General features: G+C 36.7%; 1 protein-coding gene across 1 annotated transcript in view; it reads right to left on the bottom strand.

Annotated features, from left to right (window-relative positions):
• Positions 1-17,437: 17,437 nt before the first annotated feature.
• LOC139725229 (uncharacterized) overlaps positions 17,438-19,746 on the bottom strand; it is a 50,728-nt gene continuing 48,419 nt past the window's right edge. Inside the window, exon 23 of the mRNA XM_071636318.1 lies at positions 17,438-18,002. Within this exon, the coding sequence (XP_071492419.1) occupies positions 17,438-18,002 (565 nt within the window). The remainder of the gene's footprint in view (positions 18,003-19,746) is intronic.

Genomic DNA, 19,746 nt, shown 5'->3' with positions numbered 1-19,746 from the left:
AAGAAAATATCAATTCACAAATAGATAAGTCTTCAAAGATGATTTGAATGAGCCCAGTGAATCTGACTGACGGATATGTTGTGGTAGTGAATTACACAATCTTGGGCAACAACTGAAAAAGACCTGTCACCATAAAACTTTGTATTGACTTTAGGTATGCGGAGAAGGGATTGGTGTTGTGATCTCCGACTACGTGTGGGGACAGGTGAGGTGATCTGTCATTATGGATTCAATTCCTTAAGATATTGTGGACTACTTTCATTTTGAAATATATGATAATAGTAATAATGATAATAATAATAATAACAATAATAATAATAATAATAATAATATCTTGTTATTTCATGTCAGATAACCACATGTGGAAGGGTTTGTATTCATTTGTCACTATTTTTCATAGTGCATATTCGGTCATACGGCAAAGGTCCCTGAACGTCCCTTATGTGATACGTGCCGATATCATATGAGATTTGTGATATGTGATTTGTCGTCGAGTCATCCTAAGTGTCTCCCTTTACCACATGACTTTGATGAATATGGAATACGTGCCTCGTGTGATATATCACCCGTATCTCTATACTTCGTGATGCCACATCGCCCTTTCCAAAAATTGCCTGGAATAACTTACTGAAATCTTTTGTCACTGTGAACGGCTCTCTTTTTCTCATCTTGTGTTCATAGTATTTTGAGTTTTGCTGCATTTCGCAGTTTCATTCGACCCGCCATTATGCCGACCCCGGGTAAGCTGGACGATTTGGAATGCATGGCTGACGCAGTCTAAGCGATACATAAAGGGAGAAGAATTCCTGAACTCTGTTCGTCAAGCAGTGCGTGACGCCATAAAGGGTGAACTAGACGACATGATGCGACGAATCGAAGTCAGTGAAGGAAGGATTATCGACCTGGAGTCCCAGCTGAACAGCAACACAAAGGAGATCGCGAACCTCAAGTTCATTATTGAAAGACAACGCTCAGCTCTGGACAAGGTTGGGGGAGCTGCTAACAACCAGGAACAATACTCCAGACGAAATTGCCTCCGTTTCAATGGAATTCAGGAATCAGCTGGTGAGGACACTGACGAAATCATTTGCCGCATTGCCAGGGAGAAGTTGAAAGTTGAATTGTCCGAGAATGACATCGAGAGGTCCCATCGACTTCCTTCGAAGAAGAATGAGGACGACACACGGTCAGCAAGCAGGGTGACACGCAACAGTAGGCGCAATGAAAGGCCTCTAACAGTCATCGTCAAATTTGTTTCCTATCGCATGCGCAGTATGATCCTTTCCAAACGCCGTGTCCTCAAAGGAACGAAAATGGGGATTGAGGAAGACTTGACAAAAAGCATCGCCCAACTACTTCAAAAAACGAAGTCTTGTAAGAAAGTCCTCGCAGCCTGGACATCGGATGGCAGGGTTCTTGCCCTCCTCCCAGCAAGCGGGGGAAAGACAATCAAAAGAGTCATAACCCACGAAAGTGATTTAGACAGAATATGATCCGATAGGCTATCGTCACTTTCTCATTTCAATCGGTAGAAAAACGAGGGAATTCTGATCACCGGTGCAGTTTGTGTATGATTTTATAACACGACATTAGTTATTATTTGTATAACTGTAAATGCTGATAATAATTTGTGGTATTTTTGTTGATGTTTTAGTTTCATTGGTTGATAAAAGTAGTTCACATGGTACGGAGTTATCCCTGCGTGTGCTGCTCTAGATCTGTGAAAAATAATCAAAAGGGATTACAGTGCACTAGATGTAAAAAATGGGTTCACATCCAACGTGGTGGAATAGATGAAAGGGATTATGATGATATGGAGTGTGTATTTCTAAACTGGGAATGTTCTCAATGCGTTAAGAAACATTCACCTAGTTTCATAGGTGATGTAAAGTTAGCTGATACAAACAATGGCGATACCATAATCAGAATGCAAGAATGGCATCCCATTCACGATGTATTCTGAAAAATTGTTTAATATATGATGAGTTAGATATAAAGGGTTTGAAGATTCTGCACCTAAATGTACACAGCCTCCTCCTGAAGTTATCGGAAATTAAACTGCTTTTGAGTCAGAATGATGTACATATACTTTTTTTGAATGAAACATGGCTTGATGATTCAATATTTGATAGCGATATTTGTTTTGAAGGCTATCGAGTCCTAAGAAAAGACAGAGACAGATATGGAGGAGGCGTAGTTATTCATATGAAAATGAATTTGAATTATTCAATTTTAGAACATAATTCTTTGAGATATTTAGAGGCAATACCAATCATAGTTGGAGAACGATGTCCGAAATCTTTCATCTTCGTATCATGGTACAGACCCCCAAACACTTCAGTTTGTATTTTTGATTATTATGAGCAGTTGGTGTCTTTTTTAGACAGCTTTAACAAAAATGTTTTTATTGTGGGTGATTTGAATTGTGATATTTCGAAAAAGAATGTAACAAATGAAACCAAACATCTGAATGAAATAAATAGATTGTATTCATTACAACACAAATAAATGGTAACATATGTACTAGAATAACAAAAGATTCGTCTACCCTTATTGATCATATGTTATCAAATGCTCCAAATTTTGTATCTGTGTATGGAGTGAAACATACTGGCATAAGTGATCACTCGTTATGTTTTATGGTTCTGAAATGTCACGTCAAAGATAATGCGCCCCGCACTGTTAATTACAGAAGTATGAAATATTTTGAACACAATTCATTCATTCGTAGCCTATAGTCCCAACCATGGTTCGAAGTGTATGATATAGAAGATATAAATGAAGCAGTTTTTCATTTTGAAAAATTGTTATTGTCTGCGATTGATAAACATATGCCTACGTGAAAAATGAGTTTAAAAAGTCTTCCTTTTGGATGTGTAGTAAAATTATCAATCTTATTTATAAAAGAGATAAACTTAAGGTTAAAGGGAATAAGCTTAAAAGGATGATATTGATTGAATCTGATGGAAATAAAGTAATATCAATGGAAAATAGATTGAATGATTTGTGGAATGAGTATAAGAAACTTCGTAATGCTGTTACTTTGAAAATAAGAAAACGAAAGAGATTTTTTTTTTCGCTGAAAAAAAATTTCTACAGCTAACACATCTGGTAAGATGTGGAATATCATAAAAACAGTGTTGCCGAAAGACGTTTCGAACATGTGTTAATCAGTTACAGGTAATAGAGATCAAGATAAATCCGATGAATTTAATACATTTTTCGCAAATGTCGGTAGTGATTTGGCTGCAAACATCCCGAATATCCATCACACTTTACAAGATTCTTACAATGTGTATGAACCGGTTGATTCGTTCTCATTGCAACTTGTCACTTATGAAGGACTTGATGGTATTGCTATGTATATGTTAAAAATGGCTGCTTCTGTTATAGTGTACTCCCTTACTCTTCTGATAAATAGGTCATTGTCCGAAGGCATTATGCCGTTACGATGGAAACAGGCAAAGATTATACCACTATTCAAATCTGGTGACAAGCGTCTCCCTGAAAACTACCGTCCCGGTTCTATTCTGTGTTCTGTTTCTAAAATCATTGAAAAAATCGTTCATAAGCAACTATCCCGTTATATAAAATTAAATGGTTTACTCTCATCAAACCAGTCTGGCTTTAGAGAAAGGCATTCGACTACCACTTGCACTGTTAAAAGTGACGGATGACTGGTTACACGCCATTGATAGAGGCAAGTTCACTGGAGCGGTTTTCATTGACTTGAAAAAGGCGTTTGACACCGTGGAGCATTGCACACTGATATAGAAGCTACACTCTATTGGAGTTTCCGATGAAAGCCTTCGCTGGTTTGAGAATTACTTGACTGGTCGACAAATACGTACACATTTTTGTAATGCAATGTCGGATCCCCTAGAAGTGTGTTACGGAGTACCACAAGGTTCCATTTTGGGGCCTCTCCTCTTTACAATCTATATCGATGACATTGTCAAACAGATTGAAGTATGCAGTATTCATCTTTATGCAGATGACACTATTCTATACTTTTCTCATTCTGATATCAATCAAATTGAACAGGCTATCAACATTGATTTGAATGGCATCAATAGATGGATGTGTTTAGATAAGTTGAGTTTGAATGTTGATAAAACTGAATGTTTGTTGATAGGATCACCCGCAATGTTAAAACGATGCAATAAATGTACAGGTCAATGGTAAGCGTATTTAGTCTAAACAAACAGTGATATATCTCGGAGTTATAATTGATCAAGAATTAAAATGGAATATTCATATGGAAATGTTGTGTTTTAAGATAAGTAATTTGATAAGGTTTTTTGGGTCGTCTCCGTTTCAATTTAAATGAACAAAGTATGAGGATAATTTACAACTCTATAATCAAAACTTTGTTTGATTACGAAGATGTACTTTTTGATTCTGCCCATAAGAAGTATACTGATCGATTGCAGAAATTACAGAATAGAGCGGGGAGAATGATCCTGAGAGACACTAAATTGGGAATCCTTAAAAACTCGCCGTTTAAAGCATACTTTGTTAATGGTATTTATAACTCTTAATAATTTTAGCGCTCCTTATTTACTGGATCGGTTTGATTTTGTATCTCATCAATATTCTTTACGATCTTCTGGAAGATTAACGCTGTCAAAGCCCAGAACAGAATATTGTAGACGCATGTTCGTGTACCGTGGGGCATCCATGTACAATACTGTTCCCTTGGATATAATATCTTCATCATGTAATTCCTTTAAGAAAGCAATAAATTATGTTCTACACTGGATGTTATGATAATGATCACGGATCTCTGTATTATGTTAATTCTGAATGATTATGTTACATGGGGAGGGCTGTGGGTGGGGGAGGGTATAGTGGTAGTCGGTATGGGGGGGGGGGTACCATTTTCACAAACATTTTTTTGTAATGTTGTTTTAGTTGATTTTGTACTGATTAACAATTTTTTGTTCGTATCATATTGTATGTAAGTAAGTGTATGTATGAGTAGTTTTATTGTATTGAGTTTCGACTATTGTACTTTTTCATGTGAAGTTGGACCCCTCGAAAGACCAGCACGGCCATGAAGGCCGAGCTGAGCAGGGCAAATCCGTCAGTTTTCCTTCTGTTATATATCCCAGTTGTATTGTATCATTGTTATTTTTGTGATTTTACGGTGAACAAATAAACAAACAAACAAACAAACAAACAAACAAACGTGTTAACTTTGATGCATTGTAGCAGACTCATTTATTATCATTACTATTATTGTTAAAGGACAAGTTCACCTTCATAAACATAAGGATTGAGAGAATGCAACAATATTAGTAGAACACATCAGTGAAAGTTTGAGGAAAATTGGACAATTTGTGCAAAAGTTATGAATTTTTAAAATTTTTGTGTTGGAATCGCTGGATGAGGAGACTACTACAGCTTGTGAGTCATATGCGTACAACAGTATAAAGAAAATGTAAAGAAAATTCAACATATTTTCACTTTTTTCGCATAATAAAAGAGCACTTGACTTGACTCTTTCTAAAGGCAGGGGGAATAATATTACCCATAACATTTGTCGGTAACGAGTCGGGGGAATGTGTACTTTTTGCAAAAGATGAAATTTTGTGAAATTCTCTTTATATTTTCCTTATATTGTTGTACGCATGTGACATCTAAGTTATTCACACACTGCAGTAGTCTTCTCATCCAGCGGTTACTGCACAAAAACTTCAAAAATTCATAACTTTTGAATGGATTGTCCAATTTTCCTCAAACTTTCAATGATGTGTTCTACTAATATTGCTACATTCTCTCAATCCTTATGTTTATGAAGGTGAACTTGTCCTTTAAGTAGTTGGAGTGGTACACATACACTCTGTAATTTTCCCTTTTTCCCCTAACCGATCGTTTACTTTTGTTTCTATAATTGTTTACTTACCTGTCCCATTTTCACCTTACTTCCTTTACTTGTATTGTTTCATTCTTAAAGTGCATAGAGACTTCTCCCTGAATATGATATGCGCTATACAAGTACAGTTTGTTATCATTATTATTTACCTTCCCCCCCCCTCTCTCTCTCTCTCTCTCCATTATTTTATCCAGGGTAGCTAGGTATAATGCTCTCCATACCATCAAGCCTCGGCTTATTTTGGAGACCCTTCTGTTTAAGTTCCCTAAGCTGTTTGTACCTGTTTTGTTTTGTACTAAAAACTATGTGTCGATATACTGTTTGTCATAAATGACTTGTACACACTCATATCTTATGTAACGGAATTAAGCAGGAATAAATCAAATCAAAATCAAAATGATAATAATGATAACAGAAACACTATATTAAAGCGCTCATTACACCTAAAGATACTCGTGACACACAACTGAAAGGACAAGTCCACATTCATATACATAAGGATTGAGAGAATGCAGCAATATTAGTAGAACACATCAGTGAAAGTTTGAGGAAAATTGGACAATCCGTTCAAAAGTTACGAATATCTTAAGTATCTGCGCAGTCACTACTGGAAGAGAAGACTACTACAGTGTATGATGTCACATGCGTACAACTATATAAGGAAAATAAAAGAGAATTTCACAAAACTTTACTTTTTGAATAAAGTACACATTTCTTCTAGTTGCTACTGACGTATATTAAGGGTAATATTATTTCCCCTGCCTTCTGAAAGAGAGAAGTCGAGGGTTCTTTTGTTATGCGAGAAAAATGGAAATATGTTGAATTTTCTTTATTCTTTCTTTATATCGTTGTACTCATGTGATATCAAAAGCTATTGTAGTCTTTTCATCCAGCCGTGACTGAGCAGACACTTCAAAAATTCATAACTTTTTAACGGATTGTCCGATTTTGCTCAAACTATCACTGATGTGTTCAGCGGCGTATCTAGGAAGGGGGTGGGGGGGCAAGGGGGGCACGTGCCACTCCTTTGGAGCGCCAAAAACGAAAAAACGGAAAAAACACGAAGAAGAAGAAAAAAAAAGAAAAAGAAAAAAGAAGAAGAAAAAAAAAAACAAAAAAACAAAACAAAAAACGACGCCCGGACGGGGGGGGGGGGGGGGCAGAAACCAAATCCAACAAGATAAAAACAAAACATGATGATGACGCGGACAAAATTACAATGTTTATTGTGTTCACACAAGAATTTCATGTTTTGTCAGCTGAAATACAAAAAAAAAAAAAAAAAAAATCGGCTCGCTCGCTGCGCTCGCTCGCCAAAATTTATGTATTTAAAAAACAGACGATAAGAACAAAACGTGATGATGACGCGGACAAAATGACAATGTATATTGTGTTCACACATGCCATCGTTAAAAGGCAAAATGTTACACGGAGCAGCCGCTGCAATTTCTTTCGTTCTGAAGCGATCGCCGATTGGATCAAAGAGGGCGCCAACGGTTTCGAACATGGGGGGGGGGCACAAAAAAAAACACCAAATCAAACAAGATAAGAACAAAACGAAATGATGACGTGGAAATATACACATTTCGGCTCACTCCCGCGTACTAATTTAGAGTATTTTTTCAAGTCCTCGATTTGTTGGTTTAAATCGTTATCTATAAGGCCGTCACTATATCTTGATTAGAATTGTACGTAAAGCAAAAAATGACAAGAATTCCATGTTTTGTAAGCTGAAATACAAAAAATTTTCGGCTCGCTTGGTGCGCTCGTTTGCCAAAATTTATCCCAAAAAAAGATAAGGACAAAACGTGATGATGACGCGGAATAATATACATATTTTGGCTCACTCCGCGTACAACTCTAGAGTATTTTTTCAAGTCCTCAGTTTGTTGATATAAATCGTTATCATAAGGCCGTCACTATATCTTGATAAGAATTGTAAGATTTAATAAGCAAAAAATGCCAAGAATTCCATGTTTTGTAAGCTGAAATACAAAAATTTTCGGCTCGCTCGCTGCGCTCGCTCGCCAAAATGTATCAAAATCTATTACATTCAAATCACCCTCAAAAGACCCCTTTTAAGTGCTTGAAAAGGCATATCATGTGGACGTTTTTTTAAAGTCCCTACCGGGATGGGGTTGGGGTTGAACACTTTTCAGAAATTAGGGGCGCAATTTTCGCGCTTGCCCCGGGGCGCCGTTTTCCCTAGATACGCCATTGGATGTGTTCTACTAATATTGCTGCATTCACTCAACCCACATGTCTATGAAGGTGAACCTGTCCTTTAATGGGCACAACTCCCTCTTTGGGCATATACAATATCACGCGGGATTATATCTGTGTTTTAAAGTTTCGATGGCTACACCATACATACAATGATGTTTCCTCGGCAGCAGACTCAGTACGTTGGATTCTTGAGATGGACTTTGTAGTAGATGCAGCGCTCGAAGTGGATGCCGACCACTTTGTTATCAAGATGAATTATCAAAGCGAGGAAAGGAGGATGCTTCGGTTTAGCCTGTTGTAGTAACACGGATCGAGACTTCATCCACATCTCCACTACGTTTTTATTGGAAAATGAATGGATCTTAGTAAACACGATATGACGACTGACAAACTGATGCAGGGATACAACAGAGTTCAAAGTTACTATATACACCAAAACAACAACCTGGCGTTCTTTGTAATAATCGAGTTATTATTGTTAGTGATTCTTCCTTCTCAACTTCCTCATTCTTTATGATATCAGATAGATAATGTCTCCATCAAAATACAATATATTTTTGACTTTCCTACGTTCAATTTCTGAAATCGACATTTATACACACATGGTCCAATGATCAGAAGCCATTCTGAAACATAAACGAGACATTATTGCTCAGCATGACCTAAATGAAAGAATCACCACATAGGCATAATGGCAGAATTCAAAATATTCATGTTACCGGCGAGGATTTCGCACGAACAGGCTTTTCTTTTAGACCTGGTGCACCCAGTGGCGTATCTAGGGGGGGGGGCAAGGGGGGCACGTGCCCCGGGCGCCACTCCTTGGGGCGCCAAAAACGAAAAAACGAAAGAAAAAAAACGAAGAAGAAGAAGAAAAAAAAAGAAGAAGAAGAAAAAAAAAAAAAAAACCTCGCCCGGAAAGGGGGGGGGGAATGGGGGGGGGGGGGGCACAAAACCAAATCAAACAAGATAAAAACAAAACATGATGATGGTGTGGACAAAATGACAATGTTTATTGTGTTCACACAAGAATTCCATGTTTTGTAAGCTGAAATACAACAATTTTCGGCTCGCTCGCTGCGCTCGCTCGCCAAAATTCATATAAAAATAAGAAGATAAGAACAAAACGTGATGATGAAGCGGACAAAATGACAATGTATATTGTGTTCACACATGCCATCGTTAGAAGGCAAAATGTTACACGGAGCAGCGGCTGCAATTTTCTTTCATTCTGAAGCGACTGCCGATTGGATCAAAAGAGTTCGCCAACGGTTTCGAACATACGGGGGAGGGGAGGGGGGCGCAAAAAAAAAAACAAATCAAAAAAGATATGAACAAAACGTAATGATGATGCGGAAATATACAAATTTCGGCTCACTCGCGTCTACTTATTCGAGTATTTCTTCAAATCCTCAGTTTGTTGGTATAAATCGTTATCTATAGGCCGTCACTATATCTTGATTAGAACTGTAAAATTTAAAAAGCAAAAAATGACAACAATTCCATGTTTTGTATAAAACTGAAATATACAAATTTTCGGCTCGCTCGCTGCGCTCGCTCGCCAAAATTTATCCCCCCCAAAAAGAGAGATAAGAACAAAACGTGATGATGACGCGGAAATATACAAATTTCGGCTCACTCGCGCGTACTAATTTAGAGTATCTTTTCAAGTCTCAGTTTGTTGGTATAAATCGTTGATCTATAAGGACGTTACTATATCTTGATTACAAATGTAAGATTTTATAAGCAAAAAGTGACAAGAATTCCATATTTTGTAAGCTGAAATACAAAAATTTTCGGCTTGCTTGCTGCGCTCGCTCGCCAAAATTTATCTTAAAAGAAAAGAGATAAGAACAAAACGTGATGATAACGCGGAATATACAAATTTCGGCTCATTCGTGCGTACTAATTTAGAGTATTTATTTCAAGTCCTCAGTTTGCTGGTATAAATCGTTATCTATAAGGCCGTCACTATATCTTGATTAGAATTGTAAGATTTTTTTTTAATAAGCAAAAAATGCAAGAATTCCATGTTTTGTAAGCTGAAATACAAAAATTTTCAGCTCGCTCGCTGCGCTCGCTCGCCAAAATTTATTAAAATTTGTTACATTTAAATCACCCAAAAAGACCCCTTTTAAGTGCTTGAAAAAGCATATCATGTGGACTTTTTTAAAGTCCCTACCGGGATGGGGTTGGGGTTGAACACTTTTTCAGAAATTAGGGGCGCAATTTTCGCGCTTGCCCGGGCGCCGTTTTCCCTAGATACGCCACTGGGTGCATCTTACAATGCCTTGTACAGGTAACAGTAGGAAACATGTTCAAATCATTGCAACTCATAGACTAGATCCATGCAAAATGTCATAACGTATTTGATTTTTTTCCCAATAGTTCACTCAGCCACTGACTTTCAATAAAAGGAAGAGGACCATGATGTGCGACTATAACGGAAAATGGAAAAAAATCAGGGAATGATAATACATCACAGGGGGCTGTGGACTGGATCGAAGTAAAGAAGAAAAAGAAAAGAGGTAATCTAAAACAACATAAGTCTATTTAGTGAAACTCTGTAACTCATTCGTTATTTTGATATCTCTTATTCTCAGTGCTCCCTCTCTATCTTTTTTAGTCAAATCCCTTTTTTGCTAATCCCTCTCATGACATTTACACCAGCGTAGGACTCTCCTTCACCCTATCTCAAAGTGGTCTCGTATCACCTGAAGAGAGCAAAAACGGTAACCATAGAGCGTCTTGACTTGGGAACAGATGTATCAATATAATTGCTCGATGATAAGTATGAAAATCAAATCAATTTTTATGGAATATGAAATCACTTGAACGTTTTAATGTAACCTCATAATTTGATCAATCTACATCGCTTAAACTGATAAGATTATAATCACAATGACTTTCGTTACAATTATGTGTACTACCGATTCAGCTTTGTGAAAGGGAAAATAATTTCAGATCATTTATAGAAGATGAAGATTTCCCAAAACATTCTAGCGACGCTTTTAATTCACTCATTCATCGTTTCTCAGCGGTCATCGCAATTGATATTCATATCGGTAATGCCATTTTGGCCCTTCGATGAGTTTTCAAATTTCAGCTTGTTTTTTCCTGATCCTATCTATTTCTATCGATCTTTCAGGAATTAATTCTGCACAAATTAGTAAGCGAGGCAGTGACGTGAATTGCTGAATAACATACAGCAAGGACATGAAGGAGGACAACAATGTATATATCACAGCCTATAACCCGAAACCCTTTTGTGTAGTAAACATTAAAAAAAATTGATCTCCCATATGCTTTGTGTTTTATGAAAATTACGCCCATACGCCGTCAAGTCGGTTGAAGCTTAAAAATCTCCTAGTCATAATAAGTCTGGTTTAGAATGTTCGAAATCAACAGTATGTGTACACCTGTGAAATTTTGGAAATTTTCAATCAAAAGGCGAGGATGATATATATTCAGTGTATGTGAGAAATGATAAAACTTGTTATTTTTGCACCTCTTTTTTCATTATACGAGGATATTTTATTGCGAAGCCCATTTAGGTGCGCAGAGTACGACCATGTATCTGGCCTCTTTCATTCACGATAATGGTGAATGATTTCACAAAAATATTACTACTACAGAAGTAAAATGATGATGTCTACGCAGATGACAAGTGAAGTGCCACTTGTATGTTAATGAAATTGAAGCAGCATTGAATGATTATTAGAAACATATACACTACTGATGAGAAGTAATGTTTTGAGTTAAATCCCACCAAGATATAATTTCTGACGTTTTATATTGCTTATAAGTTAGACTATTTTACGACATGTTTTTTTTTTTTTTGGGGGGGGGGGGTTTAGAGTTGACGAACATTATTCTATCAAGTCAGTGAAGACAACCGTAACTAGTATCTGGGCACACATCTTGAGCCTATGTTTAATTGGAAAGAGCATGTACACTACATTGGTGGTGAAATATCACAGAGACTTGATCCGGCTGAAAGAATTCCTCCTGGTACACAATAGCAAGCTTCTTGCAAATACCTTAGTGTTGCCTGTCTCTAATAGTGGCCTGGTCATGTTGTAACAAGACAGACATGCAGAGAAATTGTGTAAAGGAATAGCAAGGATTGTGTTTTGAAGTTTGAAGTTTGAAGTTTTATTAGCAACAACATTTGAACATGTACATTTTCAATCATTATACAATTGTATTTACATACATATATGAAAAAAAATACTTATCTATTACTCCTTTACAATAACATGATTAAATGAAGACATTTGAGATTTAAATGTGATACATGTAGCGTAATTCTACAAAGTTGTTGTTAACAAGGAAACCAAAAGTTAGCACACGTGCTAGTCGAGATTGGTCACCTTGATCTTCATACTAAAAGCTAAACACAAATGAAAAATTATTACATGGTTGGTTGAAATGGCTGTTAATATTTAAATACAACGTACATCATATATTTTCTAACATAGAAAACTAATTATACTTGACACATTATATAATATCTATTAGAGAAGGAAATCTGCAAGGCATTTACGAAATGTAGATCTTTTGCTTTGTTCACGCATTTCACGTGGCAATGTGTTCCAAAATTTTGGTCCTAAGTAAGAATTGAAAATTGTCCCTGTGTGGTTCTAAATTTTGGTAAGTACAACATCCTTTTTTCATTTGTTCTTGTCCTGTAAGTATGATGCACAATTTGGCAATAGTCATACAGAGGGTGCGGAATAGTTCCATTGCAGAGATCGTACATAAATGTTAAAACTGAGAACTTATGTAACCTAATAACATCGAGAAGTTTGAATCGTTGGAACAATGGTTCTGAATGTGTTCGTAAAGTCGAAAATGTTATACCTCTCAGAGCCATTTTTTAAAGAAATATGTATACAATTTAAGTGAGATTTATAAGTACTGCCCCATACCTCAATACCATATAAGATGTGTGGTTGTATAAAAGATTTATACAAAAGCACAAGAATGCGCTGCGGAACATACTGTCTTAATTTATACAATACACCTACTTTCCTTCGAACACATTTATTTACCAATTGAATGTGTGGTTTCCAAGTGAGATGACAATCAATCTGAGTTCCGATAAAGGATGCAACACTCACTTCATCAATGTCTGTGTCAGATAGTTTTATGGCACCCCTCATCGCAACTAACTGGCGTTTTCTTCTGATTACCATATAATTGTTTTCTTTAAATTGATTGTAATCTAATTGGCATTACACCATGTTTGAACTTTGTGCAGGTTTTCATTTACTTCATTCACATCTATTTCTTTTTGGCGAGCAGCATAAGTATGAGAAATATTTGAATCGTCGCAAACAATCTGAATTTAAAGAAAGAGCAAGAGCGTGGCAAATCATTTATAAATATCAAAAAGAGTGTTGGCCCCAAAACTGACCCTTGCGGGACACCACAAGTTATAGTCTGCGGTGTCGAGACCATTCCTCTATAAGATAGCAGCTGAGATCTGTTGGACAGATAATCAGCAAACCATTGAAGTGGAATTCCACGAACACCATAATGAGCCAGTTTACATAGAAGAATATCATGATTTATCGTATCAAAAGCCTTTTTAAAATCTATAAAGATACCAAGTGTTACTTTTCCTTCATCAAGTGATGTCATTAGTGTATTTACAAGATCAATTAAAGACAATTTCGTACTGTATCTTTTACGAAAGCCATACTGGTGTTTATAAAAGATATCATCGGACTCAAAAAAATCAACCAGTCTATCATTTACAATTTTCTCTAAAACCTTTCCAATTATTGGCAGAACGGAGATAGGTCGGTAGTTTCCAGGGTCCGATTTTGGTCCTTTTTTATATATTGGTGTTACTTTGGCTATCTTTAAGGCTTGAGGATAAATTCCAGTTTCTAAGGACAAATAAAAAAAAAGTAAAGCAATGGCTTACAAACAAAACTTGCTGCATCCTTTAATAATCTTACTGGTAAATTATCATATCCATGTGATTTCTTAGAGTCTAATGCGAATAAAACATCGAACACTTCTTTCTCTGTAACTGGCCTCCAAAATAACGATTTATTATTCTTTTCCCCCAAGAATTATTTTAGATTAATTTGTGTTTCAGGAATCATAGTGGCCAACTTTGGTCCTACAGTAACAAAATAGTCAATAAGCTCTTCTGCTATTTCTTTTGCAGAAAAAACAGAGTTAACTTCATCAACTTTATTAACCTCCAACTCTTCAATTTCTAAACTTGCAGTATGTTCTTTACCAGGATTTAACAACTCATTGACTATTTTCCATGTTTTACCCGAATCTTGCTTATTATCATTAAACATACTACTATAATAAACCCGTTTGGCATTTTTCAAAACAGTAGTTAAAATATTTCGATATACCTTGTACTCCCTTTCATATTTTAGATCAAAATTTGATGACCTATACTTTTTATACAATTTGTGTTGGGAGTAGATTCCCGTGCCTTCCCATGCGGAGTATTAGTACAGTTCAATTGGATTACATTTTGTACTGTTGAGGACATATGGAAATTACTCCGATGTTTGTTTGTTTGTTTGTTTGTTTGTGCATTTCAATTTGTGAACATGGCTGGATAGCCCATATTCAGCTATGTTAAGCTGGTCTTCCATGGGGTTGAGTTGGATGTGAATAAGTCTATAAAGGTCTAAATGATCAGGCTCCATAATGCATCGTGATACAGAGCAGAATTTTTTCTCTTGTCAAACCTAGCCCATTCTTACAGAACCCGGTCCCCCAAAACAATAGTTATAAAATCCCTACAGATAGATCGAACACGGAGAAAAGTGTTATTTATGTTTTATATGCATGTTATTGTCATATAGTACCTATAAAATGCAAACTTTGCTTTTTAGGTCACCCACAAATCATGTTTGTAAAATCGTCTTTACTTGTCTTCTCTTGTAATTATATTATAATTATTATTTCTAGTGTAATGTTCTGTCACTGAAGAAATTATCCTGTCTAAATAACAAAAATGAATAAGTAGATAAATACTGACTGTCTCTTAAATTTTGTAAACTATCGTTCATTACGCTGTTTTTGTTTCGTTTTGTGCTTGTTTTGGCTGTTTTGAATTTGATGATGTTCTTCTTTTTGTTTTGTGTCACTGGGATAAAACCTTTTGTATGAAATACTAACTTTTTTATTGATTTAATTCGTATATTTGTTGTAGATTCATTTATGGATTAGGTATACGTCGATGAGACAACTGAATTACTAGTCCCACACTCAAATAAATTAGTACGAAAACAGAACAGGGAAATGCAAAATTTCAAAGGCAAGTTTAATTTTGAATCAATTATTTCAAGTGCTTTTCAAGTACATTGGAAGAACGGACCTGCTCTACAATCTTTCTCAAAAATTTCAAGAACTGTATAGGCAATCTTAACTACGAGTTACCATGCAGAAATAAATTCAACCTCTCGGAAACTTGGAAAGGTATCAACAGTCGATTAATAATCCCGGAGTATATTCATGATAAAAGTACGCGTTGCAAGTGTGAAACTTATGCAATTGAGTGCATAATGTAAGAAGAGGTAGGTACTATCGATTGTACGGTAGAACCTATTCTTATAAATGATTTCGTTGAAGTATCAAAAAGTCATTACTCTTATGTAAATGATTTCCTAAATACATGTAGGCCTACTTACATACGCCGTCACAATTGTTTCAATGACTAATATATACAAATAACGATGAATTTCAGAACAGAAAAAGATTCGTTTCTACTTAACCCACGAAAATGAAAAGAACTTTAGCGAAATTAATGGCAAAGCATACCGAACTGCCCTCAGCCATTCTGTTTCTTGTACGAATTTACTCACAAACACACACAACACACACACACGCACACACACACAAACAAACACAATTTAAGTCATATGAGGATGTACTTTGAAACGACTGTAATTCACAAAAATGAGACAAAAGAATTACAGCTACTTCTGGGTACTCGGGAGGAATAAATCTCCTTCACTCACTCCCACTCTCCCTCCCCTCCCTTTCTGCGTTCTTTTGCTCGACGACTCTCTGTCACGGTATCGTTATTTACATCGAATGATCCGAATAATCATCATCATATTCAAACTCATATTATTCACTTCAACCTGACGAATAGAAATGCTAGTGCATCAGACTTTACTTACTTTAGGTTTCCAACTTGACCAACGGGTGACTGTGGATAATAGTAATAATACAACGCTCTTCATTCAGCGCAACTCACAACAAGGATTATATTATTGATGTCTCTATGCTCATTTAAGGAGGGAAATAACGATATAAAGGAAAAAAGATTTAAGAGGTAGAAAACGACATGGACTGAAAAGTGTTAAAATGACACAGTGTACACTTTTATCCATCAACAAAAATTGAGAGAAGAGCAATACTTTTTCAAAAAGGCTTTTGAAATCATTTACTCTATCAGCCTGTTTCATATTATGCTACTGTAAGCTTGGTAAGTAACTTTCGTATAGCTCTGCTGTCTCCAGCTGGAAAGATATTGAAGCGTAGACATTTGTTGATATTTTTTGGGTGGCTAAAAGAAATTTTGACTGGGCCTAGTTCTTGACGCACATGAACACCGCTGTTGAAATCTTGAAACGTACAAGACTAAACGACCCCCCCCCCCCAAAAAAAAAAAAAGAAGAAAAGATCCTTGCTGGACCGCAAATGAGGATCTTCTAACATCCAGGGACGTCCATCCGTTTGTCTCCTCAGTATTTTTATGGGGGTATATGGGCTGCCCGACTCAAGGATCGACGCCCCTGCTATCATCTGACTTGCAATTACAATGTATCAGTTATCACGACACGTGTCATTCTCAAAAGAAGATTGAAAACGGGGACATGTTGATGTGCTTTCTGCGATACAGGGCAGGGCTCGACATAAGCGGTGGACCACTGGCCCGCTGTCCCGGGGACCCTAAACAACTATGTCGGGCCACCAAATTTAAAAAAGCCTAATTGTGGTGGCTCGATGTGGCACGTCTAATTCAATATGGATTGTTTTATTTTTATTCATTTCGGGCAAGATATTTCTTTTCCGGCCACCAATATCTCATTTAAATTTCACAATTCCAGTAGCCCGAACGGGCCATCAGGGAAAAAAGATTGTGTCATGCCCTGTATTAACAATCAATTAAGGCTGCTGAGAGCATCGCTCGACAAAAACATTAGACGAGTAACTTTCTGTCGTATGTGATTTCCCGAATGTCTAGCTACGATGTGTCACACCATTAAAAACATCTCGCTATGGCCACTTGAGTTTAACACGCGCTCGCATCCCCTGAGACAGCATAGAAGAGAGCGATCACGCATTGACACTCGAGGCGTTGGTACTGAGGGTCCCGCCACTCGTCAGCTGGATACTCTCGGGATCCAAAGAACTCCCGTTGGTTGACTTCTCTGACGTCACACGCGTGCCGGAAGCTGTACCGGATCCCGTTCCCGATCCCGGTGTCGGCTTGGCCTTGACTTTCTCTCCGCGGAATTGTCCTGGCCTCTCCTCTCCGAACTGGCAGTGGAGCCAGCGCCGCCACTGGTCGCGGATCTCCTGCTGCCGAAGGCAGAACATGACGAAAACGAAGAAGCCCTGTAGCGAGTTAAAAATGAGGAAGAGAACGTTGAAGACAATTCGAGCGCCCCCTATAGCCAGGAAGCCGAAGATCCAGGTCAAACCCAGCAGTACCGAGATGGCCATGGCGTTTTGAACTCGTCGCCATGTCTCTCCTTGGTCGGCCTTGTGTGCTGCAACGGTCTTGCGACAAGTCAACCGCTGTATCACCAACGCGAAGATAACGAAATTAACGAGGAGCAGTACGGCCACTAAGAGAAGGACGCCGTAATACAGACCCGGGCCAGGACTGACGAAGCAACTGGAAAGAAATTAAAACAGCGTATGGAGATAATGCATGGACCCCTTGATTAATTACGCTCTACAAACACAAAAAACAAAAACAAAAATATATCAATGCATATGTTATTGTTGTTTGAAAAGAAAAAAGAGAAAGAGAGAAAAATTGGCGCCCTAAACATCAAATTATTTGCCCATAATCATAATAAAGCATATTAGGAGCACAATAATTGGTCTATCATAAAAAGAATAATTATTGCTAAAAATAAATGTTAACTTTTAATCTTTCATGATTATCATAAGATACTCGATCACAAATGACTATCTTTGTTGCATGACAGCGACTTTGCATACTTTGATAATTTTGTTTCGTACATTGAAACTAGGGATTTCGCGTTATCTCAACTGCTAATACAGCTATTATGTATTTCTGTATCAGCGTCGATAATTAGCAATTAAAGGACAAGTTCACCTTCGTAAACATAAGGATTGAGATAATGCAGCAATATTAGTAGAACACATCAGTGAAAGTTTGAGGAAAATTGGACAATCGATGCAAAAGTTATGAATTTTTAAAATTTTTGTGTTGGAACCGCTGGTTGAGGAGACTACTAATGCTCATGATGTCATATGAGTACAACAGTATAAAGAAAATGTAAAGAAAATTCAACATATTTTCACTTTTTTTCGCATAATAAAAGAGCACTTGACTTGCCTCTTTCTAAAGGCAATGGGAATAATATTACCCATAGCATATGTCAGTAACGAGTCAAGGGAATGTGTACTTTTTTCAAAAGATGAAATTTTGTGAAATTCTCTTTATATTTTCCTTATGCTGTTGTACGCATGCGACATCATACACTGCAATATTCTTCTCATCCAGCGGTAACTGCACAAAAACTTCAAAAATTCATAACTTTTGAACTGATTGTCCGATTTTCCTCAAACTTTCAATGATGTGTTCTACTAATATTGCTACATTCTCTCAATTCTTATGTAAATGAAGGTGAACTTGTCCTTTAAGAATGATATTATTTATGGCGAGATGAAGATCCTACTTAGGCATTCTAAATTAAAAAAGATATATATATATATACATGTATATTTATTCTCATTCGATATACTCATCCATATGCATGCAAGAATTACTGAATTTTTGTTTGCACCTCCTGCATTCCAAACGGATAAAGTTTATCAAATCCTTATGACAAGAGATGGCAAAATAATATAATACTGCAAAGAAATTACCGTATACGATGACAGCAGGGAGGTGTTATACAGAGATGGAGTGGCAACTCTTCGTAATTCATGCGAACACATGCTTGGGTTCAATGCGTTACAATGGGATGTCTAGTATTCCACTACGCTTTTAAGTCATGTGCGCGGCACCCCTCTAGTTGCAAGACGAAGTTCGGAGACGAAGAACGCATTTCACCTAATTACAAGCTTTATTTCACCGTAAAATTTTAAATGAAATACTCGAATTGATTTAGAATAGTTTAGGAAAGAATTCAATATCATAAACATGTATTTCTATTTTCTTCGTAATGCGCAAATCGAAATTAAATGAAAATTAGTCCTTCTTTAAAAAAACAAAAACTAGTATTTTTCTGTAATGCGCACATCTCCGCATGTCAGTTTTTTATCTTTCAATCTGCGATATTTTGATCTTTCAAAGAAAGTACTCCGCTATAGCGTGTTCTATCGTGTTTTTAAACTACTTGCGGTTAAAATTGTCAGTTGTACACTAAATTTTAAATCGCTGC

This window comes from Diadema antillarum, unplaced genomic scaffold (assembly GCF_040938485.1).
Source record: "Diadema antillarum isolate AM-2024a unplaced genomic scaffold, OU_Dant_1.0 seq00000028_RagTag, whole genome shotgun sequence".
NCBI lineage: Eukaryota > Metazoa > Echinodermata > Echinoidea > Diadematoida > Diadematidae > Diadema > Diadema antillarum.
Note: the sequence above shows the minus strand (reverse complement) of the source record. Positions and strands in the feature narration are given on the sequence as shown.